General features: G+C 43.3%; 1 protein-coding gene across 14 annotated transcripts in view; it reads left to right on the top strand.

Annotated features, from left to right (window-relative positions):
* Window positions 1–21224, top strand: part of scrib (scribble planar cell polarity protein) — an 80444-nt gene extending 59220 nt beyond the window's left edge. For 4 of the 14 annotated variants that reach the window (XM_082546226.1, XM_082546218.1, XM_082546227.1 and 1 more), the window contains 15 exons: window positions 727–807; window positions 5108–5179; window positions 5853–5906; window positions 6390–6512; window positions 8553–8603; window positions 8824–8988; window positions 10611–10770; window positions 10861–11056; window positions 11139–11228; window positions 11414–11596; window positions 12959–13098; window positions 13204–13244; window positions 13763–13837; window positions 15833–15890; window positions 19220–21224. In XM_082546226.1, the coding sequence (XP_082402352.1) occupies window positions 727–807; window positions 5108–5179; window positions 5853–5906; window positions 6390–6512; window positions 8553–8603; window positions 8824–8988; window positions 10611–10770; window positions 10861–11056; window positions 11139–11228; window positions 11414–11596; window positions 12959–13098; window positions 13204–13244; window positions 13763–13837; window positions 15833–15890; window positions 19220–19347 (1617 nt within the window). In that variant the 3' untranslated portion in view covers window positions 19348–21224. Of the gene's footprint in view, window positions 1–726; window positions 808–5107; window positions 5180–5852; window positions 5907–6389; window positions 6513–8552; window positions 8604–8823; window positions 8989–10610; window positions 10771–10860; window positions 11057–11138; window positions 11229–11413; window positions 11597–12958; window positions 13099–13203; window positions 13245–13762; window positions 13838–15832; window positions 15891–17619; window positions 17650–19219 lie in introns of all 14 variants that reach the window. The other 10 variants (XM_082546225.1, XM_082546228.1, XM_082546219.1 and 7 more) reach the window with 8 other exon arrangements.

The raw sequence follows: 21224 nt of genomic DNA, 5'->3' as shown, positions 1-21224 counted from the left end.
ACATTTAAACTAAAGCGTTTCACTTTAAGGAAAATCTACTGTGAGTGAGGTCAAATACTGACTGTGAAGCACTTTTTGGTATGAGGGACTGAGCAGCCGTTGCCCACTCATTAAATTGAACTCTAGGTAAGGTAAATGACTTTAATCACACTGGAAATCCAACAAGAAATGTCTCAGAAAGAAGAGATGTAGTGTTATGAAAGGAAAAAAAAAGTATTGCTATAAAAAAAGCAAATTTAATGGAAATAAAACTCCTATAAGAAGCTGTTTCAGCTCTAAAAGGCTGATGCTAGTCTGAGGGTTGCTACCTTTTTCCGCAGAAGGATATTATAGCTGTTAACATTATTTGTGGAGCTGTGCTATTTCACGTACTGATCAAACAATAACCCAATCCACAGATTTGAAGGCTTATTTAAGCTTTATAAAACTTTTACAGCTGCTATTTCAGCTGAACATATTTGATCGTCTAGTCTACATATAATGATAGATTATGCAACAACCCTGAGGTTTCCTTTGATATTAGACATCATGTGTTTAAATTGTCATGCACAGCTGGAAAACTTTTAAGACTATAGAGTAGGAAAATCACTCACAGTGAGACATACAGAAAGTGCCAGTATTGATCTTTCGCTTGATTTCTTGTATTTGTTATGTGACCACCTGCTCTTTGTAAACTAAACTTCAGTGCAGACCGTCTTACCTCTGGGTCTGTTTATTTCCCATCAGAGCATTGGCACTGGACCGCTAAAGCTCGACTACAAAACGCTAGCTGCGCTGCCCACCACGAGTCTGCAGAAGGTCAGCAGGGTGAGTTTTACTTCATGTTTGTCTGATTTTTACTTTTCAGAGTTTGTAAAAAGAAAGCAGTCTTCTTGAGTCAGCATTTTGGGAGCGGCCCATGCAGGAAGTCTCTTTAAAAGCTCAGAATAGACCCAGTGTCAGTCAGCTGGACCTCTATGAGAACTTAACACCTCCATGATCTTCACCGCAAGTCAACATTGCTGAAGACTAAACCTTGACTGCACAACACACAACAAGAGCAGAAGTAAATGAAGAGTCTTACGGGAAGACTAAAGTAATCCGGGAAGAATCACAAACGAAAGACTAAAAGAAAAACTACATAAAGTGCAGAAGATTTTGGGAATGGAAGAAGGCAAAGCCCGAAGTCAGTCTTTGTATTCTGCAAGTGCGAGAGGGGGAGCTGGTGAGATACTGGAAAGGGGACAGCTGTCCACTATCAACTGGCCTATCTGTGATATTTTAAACCAGCATCTGGTTCTGAATTGGATGGAGTCTCCCGGGTGGGTGGGATGCTGGCGGACGGGGGGTGTCGCCTAAGAGGAAAAGACAAGTGTTTCGGTTTGAGTTCCCAGTCTTAAGGGGAATACGTTTGAGTGAACATAGAGCTCTGTGCTTTTACCGTCCTACAGTGAGTATAACAAGTTTAACTGGAGGAAGTTTAAAGATTTAAAGCGACTCTGTTTTCTGTTTTTTCTGAGTCTTTCTGTCCTGTCTGTTCTCTCGTCAGTCTTATTTTAATCCAATTTTGTCTGTAATATGGTTGTTTAAAAACATTTTTTAAACAGCAAATGTTAAATAATTTGCATTAATAATGCAGCTATGTGTGAAAGTTGTAAATTAGCAGCAGTACAGGCTTTTTCTCAGTAACCTGTGAGAGTAGAACTTAACCTACATATTGTCTGCAGCTGTTCCTGCTCTGTGTGCTAGAGCTGCTCTGCACACGTGGTCCTGTTCAGACTGTACTGTAAGAACAGCTTGTTGGTTAGTTACACTCATAGTGGACCAATATTTTAAATTGAAGGGGTTAGCATCTCATAAGCCCTGATTTTGATGGTGAAACACAAGTGGGTGTGCTTCATAGCACCGCTTTGTTGTAAAAATGTTTCAACAAAAGAACAGGTGCTGCTTAAATATTAGTGATACAAGATGTGATTTATAAGAAGTTGAGATTCAGACCTGAGAGCAACCTGCTAAACTGCCAATAGATAAATGTATAGAGGGCCTTGTTTTATTGGAACTGAGTGTGAAGACAGGGTTGTATTTCCCATTTGTTGGTGTTTAAATCAACCTCTCTCTACTGTTCCTTCATAATAAAACCTTTCTAAAATAAAAATAAAAATAAAAAGGGTGGTTTAACCAAATTCCTAGAATTTTCCAAGAAGTTCATCCCGATTTTTAACTCAGGTTTACAAAGGTTGAATTTTGACGTTTATATTTGACATCAATTTTTTGTGATGTTGCCTAACGTATCCTATTAACGGCCCTAACCGATCCAAATTTTTAGAGTAGGGAAAACTAGTAGTGTTGTACTCCAGAAATTCCTGACTAAAAATGTGTTAGACCCATTCAGATGTCATTTAAGATAATCTGATACTTTCTGTTAGTAAAACTTTTTATTGGTAAATATGTATTTGGTTTTTAAGGACATCCCAAATCCTGATTAATGGAGCTATCATTTAATTTTACACAGAAAACATTTTCCATAAATTTTGTTCTGGCACTTCAGACTCTGCTTTCTGTTACTGATTCATGGCATTCACTTAAAGCCGTGACTGAAGTGTTTAAACGCTTCAGTTCCCAGGTTGCTTTGGACTTCCCAGACAGCTCAGCGCGTTGGCATGCCGGCGAACGAGCAGCCTGACTTTGCTCTGTCACAGCCGGGCCCCAGCTGTCCCTCGCAGTCGGTGTCGGTGCCAAAAGGGCACTCGTTCACATTCCACCTCGCTGACCCTCATCGCAGCGCCAACTCTGACAGTACAGAGCTGCCTTGCTGCTTCACAATGCTCGCTGTATTCTTAGTGTGGCTATTTCGATTATCACCAGACATGTCAAGGCCATGTGGGATAAATTCCACTGCAGTTTGTCTGAACTGACCAGAAGATTTTTAACGATTTTAAGGTCTTAAGTATGTGAAACAGAACATGGCCGAGATTCAGTTTCAGAGTGAACGTTGGTTTAAAAGCTGCGTATTCTCTCAGCTGTGACACGAGCAGTAGTCGTCACTGTTAAGTACAGGAGGAGCTGAAGGTGTGCTGGAGCCCGAATGTCTCACTGGTCTGATAATGTTTATTTAAAGCACATGCTAGGAGTGTGGGCTGCGGCGAGTCTTGAATGATGGCCGCTGGGAAACGTATCTTAAAGGCTTCGGGAAAGATTTAGTGAGGCGAGGGACTCTTTTTTTAGCACCAAGACGCTTCTCTGTCGAGCTCATCTCACGTTTTAGAGAATGTATCAGATACTACATGAATGTACGTATTCAGTGTCCACATATTGTATTGATTGTACTTAATTAGTTTCAAGCTGACCCTAAAAAGCGAGTTTTAGTATCTTTATTAATTTTTTTTGTGGTCATAATGTTAAAATATTTTGATGACAAATGAGTCATTCATGCAACCTTCTATTTAAGCACAATGAATATAATATATATCTCATTACACAAGCAGAAAATTATGTGTTTCTTTGTGTTTTCATTCAGTTTAATCTTCTAACGACTGGCCCGTTGGGTCATTCACCATAAACAGCATCTTCATCCAGTTCTTTCTAACTAACAATGAGTTCAGGATCAAAAGCAGGGCTTAAATGACTAAGCCCTAATCCAAAGTCCTTTTAGGGTTTAATAGCAAATATTTAATAGAAAAATCTATTTGATTGGCGGCTTTAAGGGTTAGAATTGATCAATATAAGTGCATCTTATCCTGTAAGTTTAATCCTATCAAAAGTTACGCATTTAAAATTTAAAAAACTGGCATTTTTATTATTGTTTATAAACCAGTCATGACCCATCTGGTGTACCTGTAACTGGGAGATTAATCTGTAATATTTTGAAAATAATAGTTGAAGTCCTACAAACAGGCCACTAATGTTTTTTATGGAGCTGCTAAGTTGGCACTTCTATTGGAGGGAAATTAAAGATGAAGAGAAGATCATTGCACTTCCAGTACCTGCAAAAACCAGTTAGCCTGGGGGGGGGGGTGTTCAGTGAGTGTACCTGAGATCACATACAGTTAAAGTTTTAGAGTTACAAATTTAGTTTTCTGCTGTTGAAATTGGTGCCCCTTGGTCTCTGCAGTAACTTTAGTGAGAACAGCCAAACCTGTGAGGAGGGAATTGAGGTGGTTTTGTCGTTTAATCTAACTGAGAGCAGCTTCCTTTCTTCTCTGTATTCTGGAGTTCCTGTCACTGGTTTACTGTCTGTCTGTCCCCCTCTTTCCTCTGCTGCTGTGCAGTTTTCTGTCACTCTGACTGATCCTATGGAGGCCCCCGTGCAGGCCCAGTACACAGCTCCTTTAAAGCCCCTAGGCTTTGGTTTAGATGAACCCTCTAAGTCCCTCAGCCACTTGGACCCTGAGTCCAGCTCCAGTCTGAACTCAGACCCCAGCTATCTTCAAGGATCCCATTTCTCCCCTGATGGGACCTCCACCCCCCAGAGTACTGGCTCCACGACACCTCTTAATTCATCCCTTGCACCTGAAGAAGAGGAGTGCCTGGTGGACTCTCAGTCGATTTGCTTCAGCGAGAACCCTTTCTTGGTGGCTAATCGCAGAGGAAAAGGTCTTCCTCCTGGAGAGCAGATCCTGTCGGGGCCTCCGGTGGGCTACGGCAGACAGGGGCAGCTGCAGCCCTGGCTGTTCAGCAAGGCAAGAGAGACGCCCGCCTGAGTGTGGTGTGGAGGCAGCATGGTGTGTTAACAGAAAGCTGCACTCTGAGATAAATACTCTCAGTTGGATGATTCATGTGAAAGAATTTTTTTTCTCTCTAGGACGCTCTTTGGCCAATTCATTCATATTAATCCTGTTTTAATAATAACCAGCTGAACAGTTGCATGTTTTTACTGTGAGCACAGAGCTTGTGGCACCTCGTGAGGTATTTGTGAGTCTGTGATGAGGATCGACTGGAATGTCTGAGCCGACAGCTGTGAGGAGGAGGAGGGTCACGAAGGAGCACGGCACAGAAAAGCGCATGTTTAGGGAGGCGTAAATTCACAGCTGGACTAAACAGTTTTTTGTTTTTGTTTTGTTTTCTGCTCTGTGTTTTCAGTGAAACTGAGCGGCTGTTAAATTTGTGTCCTTACTTTTTGTTTTTCCAGGCGCCTTCCTCTGATTTCACCAGGACGGAAAGCCCAATCAGGGAAGCCCCTTACTCTCCTACTATCCAACCGGTAAGCGGCTCTTAAACCCAGCTCTTCTATTATTTATCGCCTGCTCTCATACCAATTTTTTTAATTTTTTATTTTTTTTTTATCCCTTTTCCATGAGTCACTTGTAGCTCTTTAGAGGAGGTATTTGACACTTTGACCTCTCCTCCCACCCTTAGCCCAGCCACCACTCCTCCAACAGCTCCCTGTGTGCAGGCAGGGAGACCCGCTTCGTAAGTGGGGCATGCGGCCCTTTCAGCGCTGGCCTGGATTTCTTTTTTAGCTCACGCTGCTCTGAGCTCTCTGACAGTAAAACATAACTAGCTGAGTGGTCTGAAAAGCATGTGACTGCTTCTCCGCAGCCAGCTGATTACTCATGGTTTGCCTCATGCAGACTGGAGAAATAGATCTACTGACCAGCTATGGCTTAATATCTTCTCACTGGGTGATCGTTTTTGTTCCCCCCTTGAGCTTTATCAATCTGCGTTGCATATTACGACCGCTGTCCCACATTTGGTGATCATATTAGCTCAAGGTAAACTCTGGTAGCTTCGAGTTTTCTGAAGAGTGTCTTTATGTGGCCTGGCATCATCCTAAAAAAGCCCCTTAAGTTTACATTTAGTGATTTTATTCACTGTGCTGCTGATCCATGCATTTCTGTGTCATTGTCATGGCTTTGTTTTAATTTTCGTTGCAGGCAAATATTCATTACACCTCCACTCCCACTGTCAAGGACAACCCCTCATCATCAGTGAGTGTCTCCAGAGCTCAGAAATAGCTGTTTTAGGATGATGTATTTTGCAGTATAAGAGTAGAGTCCAGTTTGTGTCCGTTTAACCACATATATGAAGCTATTTATGGTCTTGTATTTGATAGCCTACTGGTTACTATACAGGTGGGTGCTAAAGTGATGGAATTATTTCCCAGGAACAGTTAAATAAAGTCTAAAATCTAAACATATATATTTCATACATACAGTCTAGCCAGTATAGTAATGCATGCTAAAGTGCTAAACAGACCCTTAAAGTCTCTTTAGGTGCTCAGAATTGCCATGCCTGAAGTAGCTCTGGAGGAGGCGGAGCTTGATGTTAATTATGTTCTATAAAATCTGCAGACATGCTCAGATGTATTTCACTCATCAACTCCACCCACTTTTCATTCATTCTAATTAAACTTCATCAACTCAAGCAACAGTTCACTTATATTTTACTATCAATATTTGTTTTCCTTCCAGACGCGACCAGGTGCCATCCAGCCAGTGGGGCGTGTTCGGCCCAGCAACTCGCCCGCCACACCAGACGGCCACAGCCCCAACCCCTTTCAGCATGGCCCCTCCCCCTTCAACTCCCAGACCTCTGTAAGACCCCTCACCACCACGTAGGGCTGTTCTCTCTCTCTGCTGTTGGCGTCCGTGCCACATGCTGTGACTATACAGCCTAAAAAATAATGATAGTAATAATACTAAAAAAGTGCAGCAGTTACAGGTAATTATGGCACACAAATGAGGTTCCAAAGAAGTTAAAACCAAATCTGAAGTGTTTGAGTGCACAGGGGGGCTGAGTGTGTTCAGCCTCGGGCACATCTTGAGGTTGTAATTATTTGAGCTCTACCTGAAGACTCGACCCAGGATAACTCCTAAAAGTTAACCGCCTCGCTCATTTCATTCTATCGGCAAGTAGCTCAAGTGGATCAGAAAATACTGATGAACCTATGATTTCATCTCACGTCTTCCTGATTGTTTTATAAAGTTGCTCATTGACGGGAGAAATCTTCCATTGCTTTGAACTCTCCAAGCCCTACTGTCTGTCTTTTTTGGCATACTCCCTCCTCTCTCACATGAAACCAGCTGCCATGCTCTTCACCTGTTCTCCTCCACAGTCTTCTTCAACGTTGCTGGTTTTTTTCATAGTCTGTCCTCTCGTCCATGTCTCCGTCTGTCTGTCCTCCCCCCCGCCTCCTTTACCATATCGACCTCTCCCACCCTCCCTCCGTGACCCCCTCCCCACGCTGCAGCCTCGCGCCCCCTCCCCCTCCTCGCCCGACGAGTTTCCCATGAATGTCAAGCAGGCATACAAGGCGTTTGCCGCCGTGCCTCGCTCACTGGCAGTGCTGGAGCCGCCGCAGGTAGGCCGTGCTGTCCGGACTCAACCGGGTCACTACAACAACACAAGCATGCTGTGCTGCCTGGTTGGTCTCGTGCCGCATCCTCCTGACTGGAGCAGGCTGCGCTAAGTGAAGCCTGCGCCTTGTTGGGGGGGGCCTGTGACGTGCTGTGACGTGTGGAATGCCTTCATTGCCATCATCTGTCATATTGGTGTTGACTCTCGATCCATCCATCCGTTCATGTGTGGCTCGTGTACCAATATTCAGTCACATTTATTTAAAAATATATTACACCCCTGTGCAATATCGCTTAAATGTCAAATGATTAAAAAGTGCATTGTCTCTGTCCTTTAGCAAAGTAGTTTTTCATCCCTGACTGATTGCCTCCCTGAGCCTGGTTGTGCTGGAAATTTCTCCGCTTGCTCATAGGTGGTCTATGAGCGCCTTATAGGTCATATGATTGTTGGGGTTTTGTCTGTTTTCTTTGTATTATTGGAGGGTCTTTAACACCTTGAGGCAACTATTGTTGTGATGTGATGCTATATAAATTAAATTGAAATTAACTGAATAGTTTTTGCCAGTTGTGGTTTGCAAACTAAATTAATATAAATATATATTGTAACATTAGTGATGAATTGTACATAGAGATGGTTTATTACCCAGCAGGGTGCTTCATAAAGTGCCTCATGGGATGAAGGTCACCCAAACTTGGTCTTCTTGAAACTATGTAGCATAATTAACCTAACATGCAAACACTAAATGTCAACAAAAGAGCACACATTGAACGCAGTTATAAGGCTGCTGTTCAGTACTCAGTTGAACTGTTAAATGTACAAATGTACATGATCGTGGGATTTTTATAAAACATTTTCTGTAGTTTCTGTCTGTATTTAGAAATCGGCTGACAGTTATTTGCAAACCTTCACCAGACTTTGTGACTATAGCAATTGTTCTGGAGACAAGTTGCCTCCCACCAGGGCCTAGTGGGAGGCAACCTGTGGCATCACCTTGTGATCAAAGTGGACAACAAGGTTTTCACTTCCTTAAAAATCCCAGGTGTGCTGAGTTCTGTCTCAGCGATCACACTCTACTGTGTTTGTTTTTCATTGTTCATCTTATTAGCAATGTAGTTGCACTTTTCAATCATTTGACGTGATATTGCAGGGGGGTGTGCTGACTCCTGTACGTCCTGTGTATCTGTTAATCGGTCTGCCTGTCCTCTGTAGTCATTTCAGTCCTGAGTCATTTTTGTGTCCTTCATGTTGCTAACACTCATTTCTTGCACTACCAACAGGACCTTTATGGCACAAGGAACAACTTCCAACCAAAGCAACCTTCTCCAGAGGTGAGTAAACATATCACAGGTGTCTGCTGTACCACGTTGACCAGAAAATAAAGACAGCAGTTGTTTCTAGACATTTAGTTTCTAAAAGTCCCCCTCTACAGTTTCATTATATTTGGGTCAATATGGTGTTTAAGATGTGAGTATTGAAGCTGTAGCTTTGCACATCTGCTCAAAGCGTGCTGCACTGATCATCTGGTGATGACCTGTGTGGCCTTTTCAGCCTGATTTGAACAACGAGGTGTTTGATGACACCGATGGTCGGGAGGGAGCTGGCGAGGGTCTGACCGGCAAGGTCTCCCCTCGGCAACCCCTCTTATCAGACCGTCGTGAGTATATGAGCTTTGCAGCAGTGCCGCGCCGCTCCACGCCTTCCATGGACCTGCAGGTACCCACCGCCTCCAACACAGCTAGAGCATCCCTGTGCTCATGTGCTTGGCTTGACCGGTGGTGGGGTCTGTGCTCCTACAGGTTGGAGACAACTATGCTACTTCTGTCAGGAATTGGGAGCGTCAGTTATTTGATGTGATGCAGCTTAATGGTGCTGGGTAATATTTTATGGCTGTTCTTTTTTCGTCCTCCTTGGTCTGAGATGCTTTTCTTGCATCTTTAACGACATCTTTTGACCTTCTTGCGAATGTCTCTGCAGCTTTAATTAGTCGGAATTAGTGCTGCGAGGACTTTCTATGTGTAGATGATCCTGCATTTAACATCTTCCCAGACACCAGAGTTGTTTTTTTTTTGTTTGTTTTGTTTTCCTTGTGCTTTTGCGTTATCACAGAAAACGAACTCTAACATTTGTTCTGTTCAGCAGTAGGGCTGTGCGATATGACCAAAATCTCATATCCCGATATAAGAATTCTATCGTCCCATAACGATATAAATCACAAAAATGTAACATTTTCTGTAAATTCTGTGAATCTCGGGCAGCTCGACTTGCGGGAAGTGTTTCCAGCTGCGCGTCATGTAGCTGGAGTCGAGTGTTTTAACCGATGCATGAAACTATACATTTTTTGACATAAGTTGTAACGGCCGCCGTTTTCTTTGTGAGTATTTATTACACGGCGTGCTGCGGGGAAAAGCCTGTTCTAACGTTTGAGTCTAAGGTCTAATTTTTAGCACCTGGCGGCTTTTTTAAAATTCTCATCCGTAAATAATCTGCTCTTTCACGTTATTTAGTTTATTTTGAAAAGCCTCAACGGGATCTTGAGCTTTATTGTGAAAGGTTTATGTGGAACATAAACAAGCGGACACGCGATGCTGTTACCGTCGTTGTTGCTAACCACAACGCATAAAAACAGGCGCTTGTCTGTCCGTAGTGTGGTTATATTAAATATAAGAGAAAGAGAGAACTTTACGAAATGAATATAGCCACTACAGTGACCATCAAAACGATGAAAAAATATTACCGTAAAAAGTTTATTTTGCGACACCACCAAACAAACGATAGCGTAAAATGAAACGATAGACGTTTTTATATCGTCATCCGATATATATCGTTATATCGAACAGCCCTATTCAGCGGGATAATTTTCCACAAGTTGACACCACTGTTATGATTTTGAAGCATAAATGCAATTGCAACAACTTAAAGTGCCAACACGGGGTGGAAGAGAACTAAACCACAGCTGCATGACCTGAATTTCACCACAATCACTAACCTCCTGTGTTCATTGTAATAACTTTAAAAGTTCTTGTCGTCTCATTTAGCCACTTCTCTGTGGGATATTTACTGGGGTGTTGTATATTTTAGAATAAAATCTGTGGAACTGTGACGTTAACCAGACATCTTATTTCAAGCATCTAACCAAAAACCTTTATAGATTTAGAGACGAAGGAACCTGATGTGCAACAATGCTGACTCGTGCAGACTTCAGCATTCAATCTGCAGCACTATACGAATGTTATTATAATATAATTGCTTTTTCAGTAGGGAAAAATGCAAGCGCTCTAATTTCAGCATTTATCGCTTCTAATTTTGTTCATTTTGTCCTGATTTTGATGCCACAGAGCCCAGTATTTGGTGGTAAGCACAGCCCAGAGCAGCGCTCTTTCAGGGATAGACAGAAGTACTTTGAGATCGACGTGAAGCAACAGACGCCAGAAAAACCCAAGCCTCGAGTCTCCCTCGTCGGGGAGGATGACCTCAAGAAGATGAGGGAGGAAGAAGGTTTGTTTCCTGAGTGTCCTTCTTAGCCACATGCAGCTAAGGAATGTGTTCAAATCAGTGGAGTGTGTTTACATGATAATCTGTTACCAGAGAGGAAGTTTGAGCAGCGAGCGCGGGAGTACTTACTGGATGATGACGACGAGGATGAGGATGAGGAGGACCTGGCCAAGCAGGTGGCACAGATGAAGGCCACCGGAAAGGTGTTGCTGGATGGAGTGGAGTACAAAGTGGAGCCGGTGTCCACCCCATCGCAGCACTGCTCCACACCGCCAAACTACAGCTCAGGGTGAGAAGCTGTGTTAGACGAATCTATTTTTCTTTACACTTTCTTCCGCACACTGAAGACTAATTGTTCGTTTTGCATGAAGGCCTTCTTCAGTAGATGGCAAGGGAGACTCTCAGAGGAATTCATTGGAGGACAGCTTCAGGCTGGAGCAGAGGCCCAACTCAATGACTGGGTAATTACAACACACAGGACAACATGTTTACCTGCTGTTAGCCACTGATCACACTCCTCGCATCATCCTCCCAGTGCGGTGGTCAGTTTAAGCTGCAGAATTTTCAATTTCTCCCTCTGATGACTGAGTGGGTTCAGAGTTCAAAGCCTAGAAACCAAACTAACTGCACCCATCTATCCCATCAGTCTCGTCCCAGCCTACCCCGGGGAGTCAGCAGCTCCCATCCGAACAGCCAAAGCAGAGCGCAGACACCAAGAGAGACTTCGTATGCAGAGCCCCGAGCTGGGCGTGGCACCTGACAAGGACCTGTCCCCTGCAGAGAAACGAGCCCTGGAAGCCGAGAAGAGAGCAATGTGGAGGGCAGCACGGTAATACAACCATGCCACACGTTAAGCAAGGATAATAAAATAAGTAGAATGTAATGCTTTCAGGGCTAAACCTCGATTTGTGGATTTATTTCAGCAGTTTTTGAGTAACAGGAGACTTAACTTGGATGGTAACTTTGGAAGACGGCAGCATCCACACGCAAAGAAAAATGCGTACCGAAGGAAACCAAGGATCAGACCAGACTTTTATAGTTGCAAATTCTTTAGGGTTAGAGACACTTCTGTCCCACGTTTCCTGTTACAGTTTGTCAAGCTAGTAAATAAAAGGCTTCAAGAAGTTACTTTATGTCAAAGCAAACGTAAATTCTCGGTAGATTTAGTTTAGTGACTATCCTGCGTGTGTGGTCTGTCTCTGTCTCACTGTTACTGTGTCTAAAAATTGTCTTATTTATCATTTCTGGCTCTCCTACTTATATTGGTGTTTTACCTTCCATTCTTTGGTTTTCTTCTCTTTGTCTGTGTGCCTTTCTTCCTGTCCTCCACATTCCTCCGTCATCCTGGCGTACACTTTTTTTATTCCACTCCCTCCCTCTCTCTGTGACCTTGTGGGGCACAGGCCCTATGGCCTAGAGGAGGATGTTAGGCAGTATGAGCAGGACCTGGCTAAGAGGCTCTACCAGGCCCGAGTGAGGGCATCTCAGGGCACGGCCGCGGCACCCCAGCCCCCCACTTCCTCCTCTACCTCCTCCTCTGCAGCCTCCCAGCTCAGGTCTGCTCCTCGGCCCCGGCCGCCAGGGCCAGATGCACGGCATCGTGGAGTTGTGCTGGGGTGCTTTGATATTTGGGGTACTTTGCTAGAGGCCGAGTTCGGAAAGGTCCAAGCAAGCACTCGCAGCAACACTGACAGTGCTTCCGCTGCCTTTCCAGTGCCGTACTGCTTCTGCACGTCTCTGCTGTTTCCCATCTCCAGCTCCTTTTGGTTCCCGCCTCTCTTTTCTTTTCTCTGTCTTGTCTTCCACCCTCGTTCTGCAGAACTCTTCGTTTTCATTTGTGCCTTGCTGTTCTTTTTGTACTGTTACTAACACGCGATCCGCAGTAAGTACGCAAGCTTTCTGTGAGCTGAGGGTACGCCTACTAGCAGTAGGTGGTCCCTTTTCCTGGAGTGCATCCTTAATTTTTGCTTTGAAATTACATTTATTTTATTTTATTTTTTTTAATCCCAGCAAACCAGGACAAGGAACACCCCAAAAATAGCAGTGATTGGCCTGCACCCACCCGTAGTGGTGTGCATATATGTGTGTGAGAGAGAGACGGTGTCAGTTTTTTGTCTCCCTATTTCTGTAAAAGTTGGACTTTATTAAATGCCTTTGAATATTTTTTTGATTGCGGTCGTTCCTCCTGCAGAATGAAGTCTCTGGAGCAGGATGCACTGAAGGCTCAGATGGTCATCGCCAAGTCTCGGGACGGGAAGAAACGTGGGACACTAGATCAACTGACAGAGTCACCCTCGCCTGCACCAACACCCTCTCCCACTCCTATGGAGGGTAAGAAGCTGCTGCTAAAGGAAACTGTGTTTGTCTTTTCACCTAAAAAGCTCATTTTCCACCCTTTTTTTCTACCTGCTCAAGTACATTTCTTTGTCTGTTTAGCAGAGCTCAGTCCTCGAGGATTAACCTCGCCCGGCAGGCTGGTAAGATTTAATCCTGAATTTCAGTTTCTTATTGACTGATTTAATTGTTGTTTTTTCCCCCACTTGCTAGTTTGTACTGACTTGGAGAGCTTGAGTCATCATAATATTTAAAAAAAAAAAAAGCTGTAACACTTACTTTACAGTGTGATTTAATTGAATAAAGGAAACCGTCAGGCTCGTTTGTTCACAAGCTGGAAGAGGTACATTTGCATCAAAATACATTGACATGAATCCACCATCTTGCTCATTGCCACTCTATCCAATCAGAGCTGAAAACACACACACTGCTCTCCCATCAATGCCACAGCTGGCTGTTTAAATCACCCATTTGCCTCTCTGCCCTCCACTCTCCCTCTTCCATTTTATTCTGTCTTTTCCTCTTATTCCCTGACTTTTTCCCCTCTTCCGCTGTGTTTTCTCCTTTCTATACTTTGTCCCACTTCCTCCATTTTCCTCTCTTTTGTTTCCCTTATTTCCCCTCTTCTCCCTCTGCTCATTCCTGTTTGCTATCCTTCTAGTCCGTGTCAACAAAGAAGTTTGACTACCGACAGTTTGCTGCCATTCCTTCTTCCAAACCCGTATACGACATCCAGGTATTGGCTGCATGCCGATCTCCGGAGGCATCAAGCCTCCTCCTCCTCCCTCCCTCCCTTCCCTGGCTTTCCCGTGCTGCCTCTTCCGTCTAGTTTCTGTTAATCCGGAGGCCTCCCTGTGACTGCAGTCTAGGTTGTCGCTCAGTCATCGATCCGTGCTCTCTCTCCTATTCGTGGTGTGGCTCACTAACTCTCACCTGCACAATGAAGGCGGACTTTTAATCTAAATAACAGCACACCACATCAGCCTCCCTCCCTCCCTTCCTGCCTCACACCTGTGACTCACAAATGTAACAGCATCTTTAGCTGTATCCATTCACATCTATCTATCTCGCAGCCAACTAATCGGTCGCAAACATTAACGCTCAGCAGCTGCTGGGATGCAGAGAGGTCTTTGATCCCACTAACCTGGGTGGAAAACTCTGTATCTTATTCACTCTCACACTCACTGCCATCAGTTGTCTTGTTCCACGCATGGGTTGAACATCATGCAGAAGAATGACATGTCCTTCTTGACATTTCCTCTCATCTGCGCTCATCTCATCTCATCCGCTGATCTTCTGTGCTCTCAAGAGGATAACGGTTCCGTTTGTATCCGTCTGTTTGGGGAAGAGTTAATTTCCTCCCGTGTGGAGGAAGAGAGGGGAGAAGCAGGGGAATCTTGGTGTAGAGGTGGAGCAGCAGCGCTTGTTTGCAAGTGGTCGTTTATTTCTGAGTCGAATATCCGTCGTCTGTGACACCGCTGTCTGGGATTCTGGGATATTTATGGATATTACAAAAATTTTCAGTTTGTTTGTTTCCTGCACGGTCGTTTAAGCCTTCGGGGGTTTCCAAACCTATCTTCAATCTTCACAGAGAACAAATTATTCGCAGTTGTAGTTATTCCTTGACTTTATAGTGGCTGTGAACTGAACCCTCCACTGCAGTATATAATATATATATACTTAATATAAAGCAAATTCCAATTTTGAAGTGTCAGGCAATGATTTTTACCTTTTTTGAAACAAGATGTCACAGATGAGGGTTGGATCTGACAGGCCTATGCTCCCCACGTGCTCAGTGAGACTTTGCTGCCCACGACCTTGCAGACTGGGAACACCCGACAATAGCTGCAGTTTTAGAGATCCTCTGACCCAGTCGGTTAGCCAGCAAAATTTTGTCCTTTCAAACTCAAATCCTTACATTTGCCCATCTTTCCTGCTTCTATATCATAATGTTATCTCTGATCAGTGTATACTGTCTTCGATCCCTGCAGACAAATTCAGTAGCTTTTAAAATGAAATTTACATGATGTCTACGTCGCAGCTGTATTTAAGTCAAGCGTATTATCCGGCCGAACAGAAGAATGCGTTGTACACTGATTGGTTGAGTCCCCCGCCTCCTAAAGTGGAGTGGAGATATAAAGGGAAGCCTTCACAGCTCGTATCATGGAATAACTCCAACCACAGCTAAGTCTGTGTTTGTGCATCATCTGAAAAACGTCTGAGCCTGTCATGTGTGTCGGCTTCAGTTGAGTGACACATTAAATTCTTTGTGTAGAGTGAATAAATAGATAATTCACTTCCAAGCATGATCAATTTAATTCAAATTAAGCAACAGATGACTCCTTACAGTTCTGCTTGTTTTTTTTCTTTGTTTTTTCCCCGTTGTGCATCGATGCATTAGTGCTGTTTCTCTGTTTGTCCTCTCTTTTGTGGGTGTGTCCACCTGACACAAGAAACCTCGACGCCAATGACTTAATCGGCGCCCTCTTCTTTAACACGCCCATTTCTCCTGGGGGGAGTAGTTGAGTAGATGTACTCTGGCTTTGTGGCTCTGACAGATTAGGAGCTTCAGTGCTGCCTGCTAAACTGCAGAGAGCAGCTGACATGTTTCCTGACAGTCTCCTACCTTGCCAGCCCCACTACTCACCTGGTGAAGGCTTCCCCTGGGCTACACGCTATTAAACCCCAGAGTCAGTCCCTGTTAATAAGAGTCTCTTTTTATTTCTTTCAGTCCCCAGACACAACTGACACAGACTTAAAGTTCATTGATGACGGCTCCAGTAACCCAGGTACGTGGTGCTGATTGTTATGCCCTGAACTGTACCAGAAACCTCATTTATTTGTATGCATGGGCTTCTTCCTGTTTCTGACTTTCAAAATAAAAGGCTTTGACACAGAGTGCAACTACTGTAGTAGCGGGAATTCTTGCTGATAAACAATGAAAAAAAGAGCTTATGTCAAAAAAATTTGGCAGATAACAAGATTTTAAAAAGTCTCGTCTTTGGATTTACTTCTAAGAAGAAAACTAAAATTTTAGAAAATAACTTCAAATAAGTAAAAATATTGAAACAATAACTCCAAACTTTTACTTATGAAACACAAAATGATTGTTTTCAGTGTCAGAAACAAGCTGCCTAACCAGTGTATTGAGCCACAGTAAGAAATCAGCTGTAAGATAAAAGCAGACTTCTTTGAGGTATCAAGCAAAATATATAGTTTTTATTTCTGTATAACAAAGATATTGATGTGACTAGGGATGGGTACCGGTGTTCTGACATAAACGGTAGTAACCAGACCAAAAAGCAGCGCACATTTCGGTGCTTTTTTTTCCTGAGCTGTGATACACTTTAGATTCTAGCCAATCATTTTACGTTTCCGAGGATAGTGGGCGGGGCCAGGTACGTACGTTCTTTTAGAGCAGAGCTACAGATTAAAAATGTCCAAGGCGAAGCGGTCAAAAGTCTGGCTGTACTTCACAGCAAAATATGCAAACTCAGCAGCCTGCAACAAGTGCTTTAAGCTGATACTGTGATACTGTCAAAGGAGGTAACACCTCAAATCTGATGAAACACCTGGCGACGCATAGCGTTTTTTTTTTTTTTTTTAAAGCCGAGAAATGCGCCGTATTTGATAGCTTGCAGCGAGACCTCACACCGAGCACATCTACTGTGCGTGGGTTGCCTGTTATCGGACCCGGAGTTAGCAACATCCCCCAAAAACCCGAAGAGGAGAGTCCTGGCCCGTAGCCCTGCCAGTGTAGCAGAAATGATGACGGATGATGACGGCAGCAGCAGCCGTTCTTCTCTGCGTGAGTAGCTTAATGTTGTTCGTGTGTAATTTACGTTGAGTAGGCTAACCACGTTATTACATTAATGCATGTAAGGTGAACTAGCAAACATCATCATAGCTACATGCGGCTGTCTTCTTGTTTGATGGCAGATACTCCCTTCACCCTGGCCTAAAAGGCTAAAATGACCAAAGAAAAAGTGGGAAACAGTTAAACATGAGAGGTTTTTGGACAAAGTTTGTGTTTTTTCCATTGTTTAAGCACTGCTTCCAGCCAAGAGTGATACCATATATGCCCCATAGCTGCAGAAAAGGCTAACATTGTTATCTTTTTACAAAAAACCAGCTGAACATGAGAGGTTTTTGGACCAATTTTGTGTTCTCCATTCTTTAAGCACCGGCACCGTTTCAAAAGTACCGGTTTGGCACCGGTATCGGATAAAACCTAAACTATACCCATCCCTAGATGTGACCGTAATATTCTGATGTCACATAATGATAGTACAGTCATTTTAATCCAACACCGCCAAGAAAACGTGGCAGGAAACTTCTCACATGTGTAGAACAAATAATGGTTTCTGGTACAGATGGAGTATACACTCCTGCTTTTATTTTATTTTATTTTATTTTTTGGTTTCACTTAAAAATCAAAATTAAAAAAAGCTTCACAAACAGGTGAAGTGATAGGAAAAGGAAGTTGTACCTCAACCTCTTCTATCCCCTTTGATTCAGGTGCCTACCTGGGATAAGCGGCTCCTATTGGTAGGATCCTGTGTGCATGTGTTTGTCGCTCTGTGTGTGTGTGTGTGTGTGTGTGTGTGTGTGTGTGTGTGTGTGTGTGTGTGTGTGTGTGTGTGTGTGTGTGTGTGTGTATGCGAGGAGCGTTTGTCGGGGTGTGTGTCGGGTTGTACATTTACACTCTAACCTGCTGTTTGTGTGGCACAGTTGGGAGTTTGGGTATAAGATGGGTGTGTCCACCTGGGTTTGCTTTGCCATCTGCTCCCCACCAGACAGGAAGCAGCTACTGATTCAAAGGGACGTTTTATGTGTAAAGGATCAGTTTAACCACAGTCCTTTGATTTGTGCATGGATTTGTTTTAAATATAAAGACGTGCACCAGAGAAACCACATGTGTGCGCTAAAATCTAATCAGAAACTTATTCGCTTTATTTTGAAAGCATGATTTGCTTATTAAAACTGAGTAAGTACAGTTGTGGTCAGAAGTTTACGGTCATCATGGCCATGAGTGTCTTGGTAATTTAGGTTTATAATTATTTCTTTGAACTGTTTTTTTTTTTTTTCTGGGGTGGAATGATCGCATCTATCTTTAATTACTTTAAAAAACAAGAACCGGGTGCATAAGTTTGAATTTATTTAGCCTTTTTTCTAGTCCACACAGAGCATAATGCTACCACCACCATACTCGACGGCTGAAAGCTGCACATTTACTCCTCTTATTATTGTGGACAAATAGCTCAGTCTTTGTCTCGACTGGCCATCAAACTTTTCTCCAGAAGGCATTTGGTTTGTCCAAGAGGGCAACTCCAAATTTGAGTCGAGTTTGAAGGTGTCGATTTTGGAGCAGGGGCTTCTTTCGCGGTCGGCACCCACTCGGTCCATGGCGATTTAAAACCGGCTTCACTGTGGACACTGGTGCTGGTTTGGGTCTCCAGTGTTAGTATGTGTCAATCCAATGAGTGCTGTCAAACAAGCTTTTTATTCTGCAAAGAGAAACTACCAGCAGCACTTAGTCATGATGACTAACTAGAAGTGACCCTGCCTTGTCAATTTAAAAGACTAATTGTTGGACCTATACGATCATTCCACCGTGCAAAAAAAGAAGTTCAAAGAAACCACCTGAAACTACTACGACATTTACGCCCACGACGAGTGTACGTAAACATCTCACCACAACTGTGTTCATTGCTTTTATTCTCCTGCTCAGCTGGCTCAGCACACATGTAAAAACTCAGCTACATGATGGTTATGTGCTTCCTTTGTTTGTTTGTTTTTAATTTACATGATCAGCAGGACCAGTCACTATAGTAGAGAAGTGAAGGGATGTTTAAAACAAGGACTTGGCAGTGAAAACACTTAAGAAATACTGAAGTCATTGGTTTGAGTTTAGCACAGAAACTGGACGCATCTGTTTCCTGCTCGTTTCCAGCTGCTGCTCTAAATGTGGGGTGTCTCTCGCAGGGTCACGGGATTCACAGGGATCTTCTGTCCTGTCGCTCTGATCTTTTCTGCAGCAGATACTGTCACAAGAAAAGATGAGAAATTGCAGCAGCTCAAATGCATTTTCTCTCTCTTTTCTTTTTTCCCCTCCCAGGAACCGCCGCGAGCCCCGACGTCACCCCGCTGCCTGCCACCTCCGCCCTGGAGGAGATGGCTCTGTACAGCAACAAGCGCAAACTGAGGCAGGGCCGCCGCAGCCTGGAAACCGCTGTGCCCACATAACACCTCACCCACTGAAGAAAAACCCTGCAGACATCACGCAAACATACACAACTTCACAAACACTGTGGAGCACTGGCCTCAGAGGGGCGTGCGTCCACAGGAGGTGCAGATTCACCAAACACTACACATGCTGTCAGTAGAGCGAGATTTACTCTGCCGTATGTAACCACTGTAAAGTCTGCGACGCTGATAGTTGCCACACAGACACTTAGAGCCCGCGTGCCAGTCTTGCCTTTCCAGTCTGAGGGCCAGTTGCTCGACGGCCCCTCAGCGGCAAGAAAGCGCTAGCGTTGTTAGCTAGGGTTGCTACTTATTTTTTTATTTCTTTCCATTTAGCATTCAGTTTGCCTCGTAGAATCAGATCTATTTTAACTAGAGATCAAAGCTTTTAGGGGTTTTTTAAATTTTAATTTCTAAGCCTTCAGTGATTTTTGATGCTTTTAAACAAAACATACTGGAAGACAAACGCAGAAAAGAAATGGGTCATAGCTATACTAACTTCTTGAGAGACATTCATAGGCTTTCAGTGTTTTCTTCGGCCGACAGGAGTGTGTATGTGTATATATATACATACACACATATATGTATATTAAACGAGTAGGGAACATCCTGCTACCTTCACTGTCACAAAATGTGGTGAGCTTTTTTTTTTTTTTTTTTTTTAAAGAGTACATATCATTTTTGCACTGCCACTGGTCCGCCTTTTAAAGAACTTATTCCTTCACCCTATCCCGGCCTGGAGGCCAGCTGATAATGCGACTCGCCATCTGTTAATGAGTCACAAAATCACAGCTTTCAGCCCATTATTTGCATATCACTTCATTTTATGTTCGCTTTTAACTCATCAGTTTTGTTCGCGACAGCCATATTTACAAATTCAATTGCCTAAGTTGTTTCAAATCCACTTCACAGGACCTTTAGCAATGTCACATTCCTCTGTAGAGAGTATGACTGACTACAATGGAGGAAGCAGCATGGAGCAGGCAGTTTGGGAGCATGCATTTTGGCATCATTTTAATATTAATGGTACTTATCCTGCCCTGTTAAGGGTAATAGTTGTTTGTTTTTTTAAATCAATGTGAATCACCACTTTCCTTGCGTTATGAGGTTTGCCACAGTGATGTGAAGGTAGCAGGTGTGTGTTTTTGTTGTTTTTATTTTTTTGTTGTTTGTTTTTTTTCTGTCTATGGTTAATTTAAATCTGACGCCACTGAAAATCATTTATCGTGTGAATAATGTACAAATACTGAGAGGAAAAGCAAAATTTGGGGTGTGAAACTGAGCCAGTCTTGGACCTACACTAAACACGTGGACTGCTGATGCATCTGGGTTCAGGCAGGCTTGGCGCTGGGATGCTCTCTGCATGTATATTGGTTTGCTAATGGGAGAGGCCTGAGAGGCAGAACCGGTTAGTCCCTCGCAAGACATGGATCTCACTCAGACTCTTCAGCTTACAGCTCGACACAGTGTCAGTGACGGGTATTTCTGCAGAATCACAGCATCGTAGCATTTTGTGTTAATTTAATGTAGTGTCTTCTAATTAAAGCTTTCCGTGTTGCTCTCACTGACTGAAATTCAGTTTGATAACATTCGCAACAGCTAATATCTTTAAAAAAAATCTTTTAGTAGATAAAACTTTTTTTCCAGATGGGGTTCACTACATTTTTGATGCAGTGTTTCGAGTTTCTGTGTTTAATTCTTTTCGTCTTGAGTTCTCTTCGGGGGCTTTTACTTGCCAATAGGCTGGAGGGGAAAAGGGTCTCATGTCCTAGGGTTGAGGGTTATAGCTCATACAAGACTGTAACTAGTGAATTTGTACAACCAAAGAAGTCTATTTTGTGGTTCAGGAATAATAAATTTTACTTTCCATGTAAAAA

Source organism: Aulonocara stuartgranti, assembly GCF_965226115.1.
Source record: "Aulonocara stuartgranti genome assembly, chromosome: 9".
In the NCBI taxonomy this organism is placed as follows: domain Eukaryota; kingdom Metazoa; phylum Chordata; class Actinopteri; order Cichliformes; family Cichlidae; genus Aulonocara; species Aulonocara stuartgranti.
This window is presented reverse-complemented; position numbering and strand designations above follow the sequence as displayed.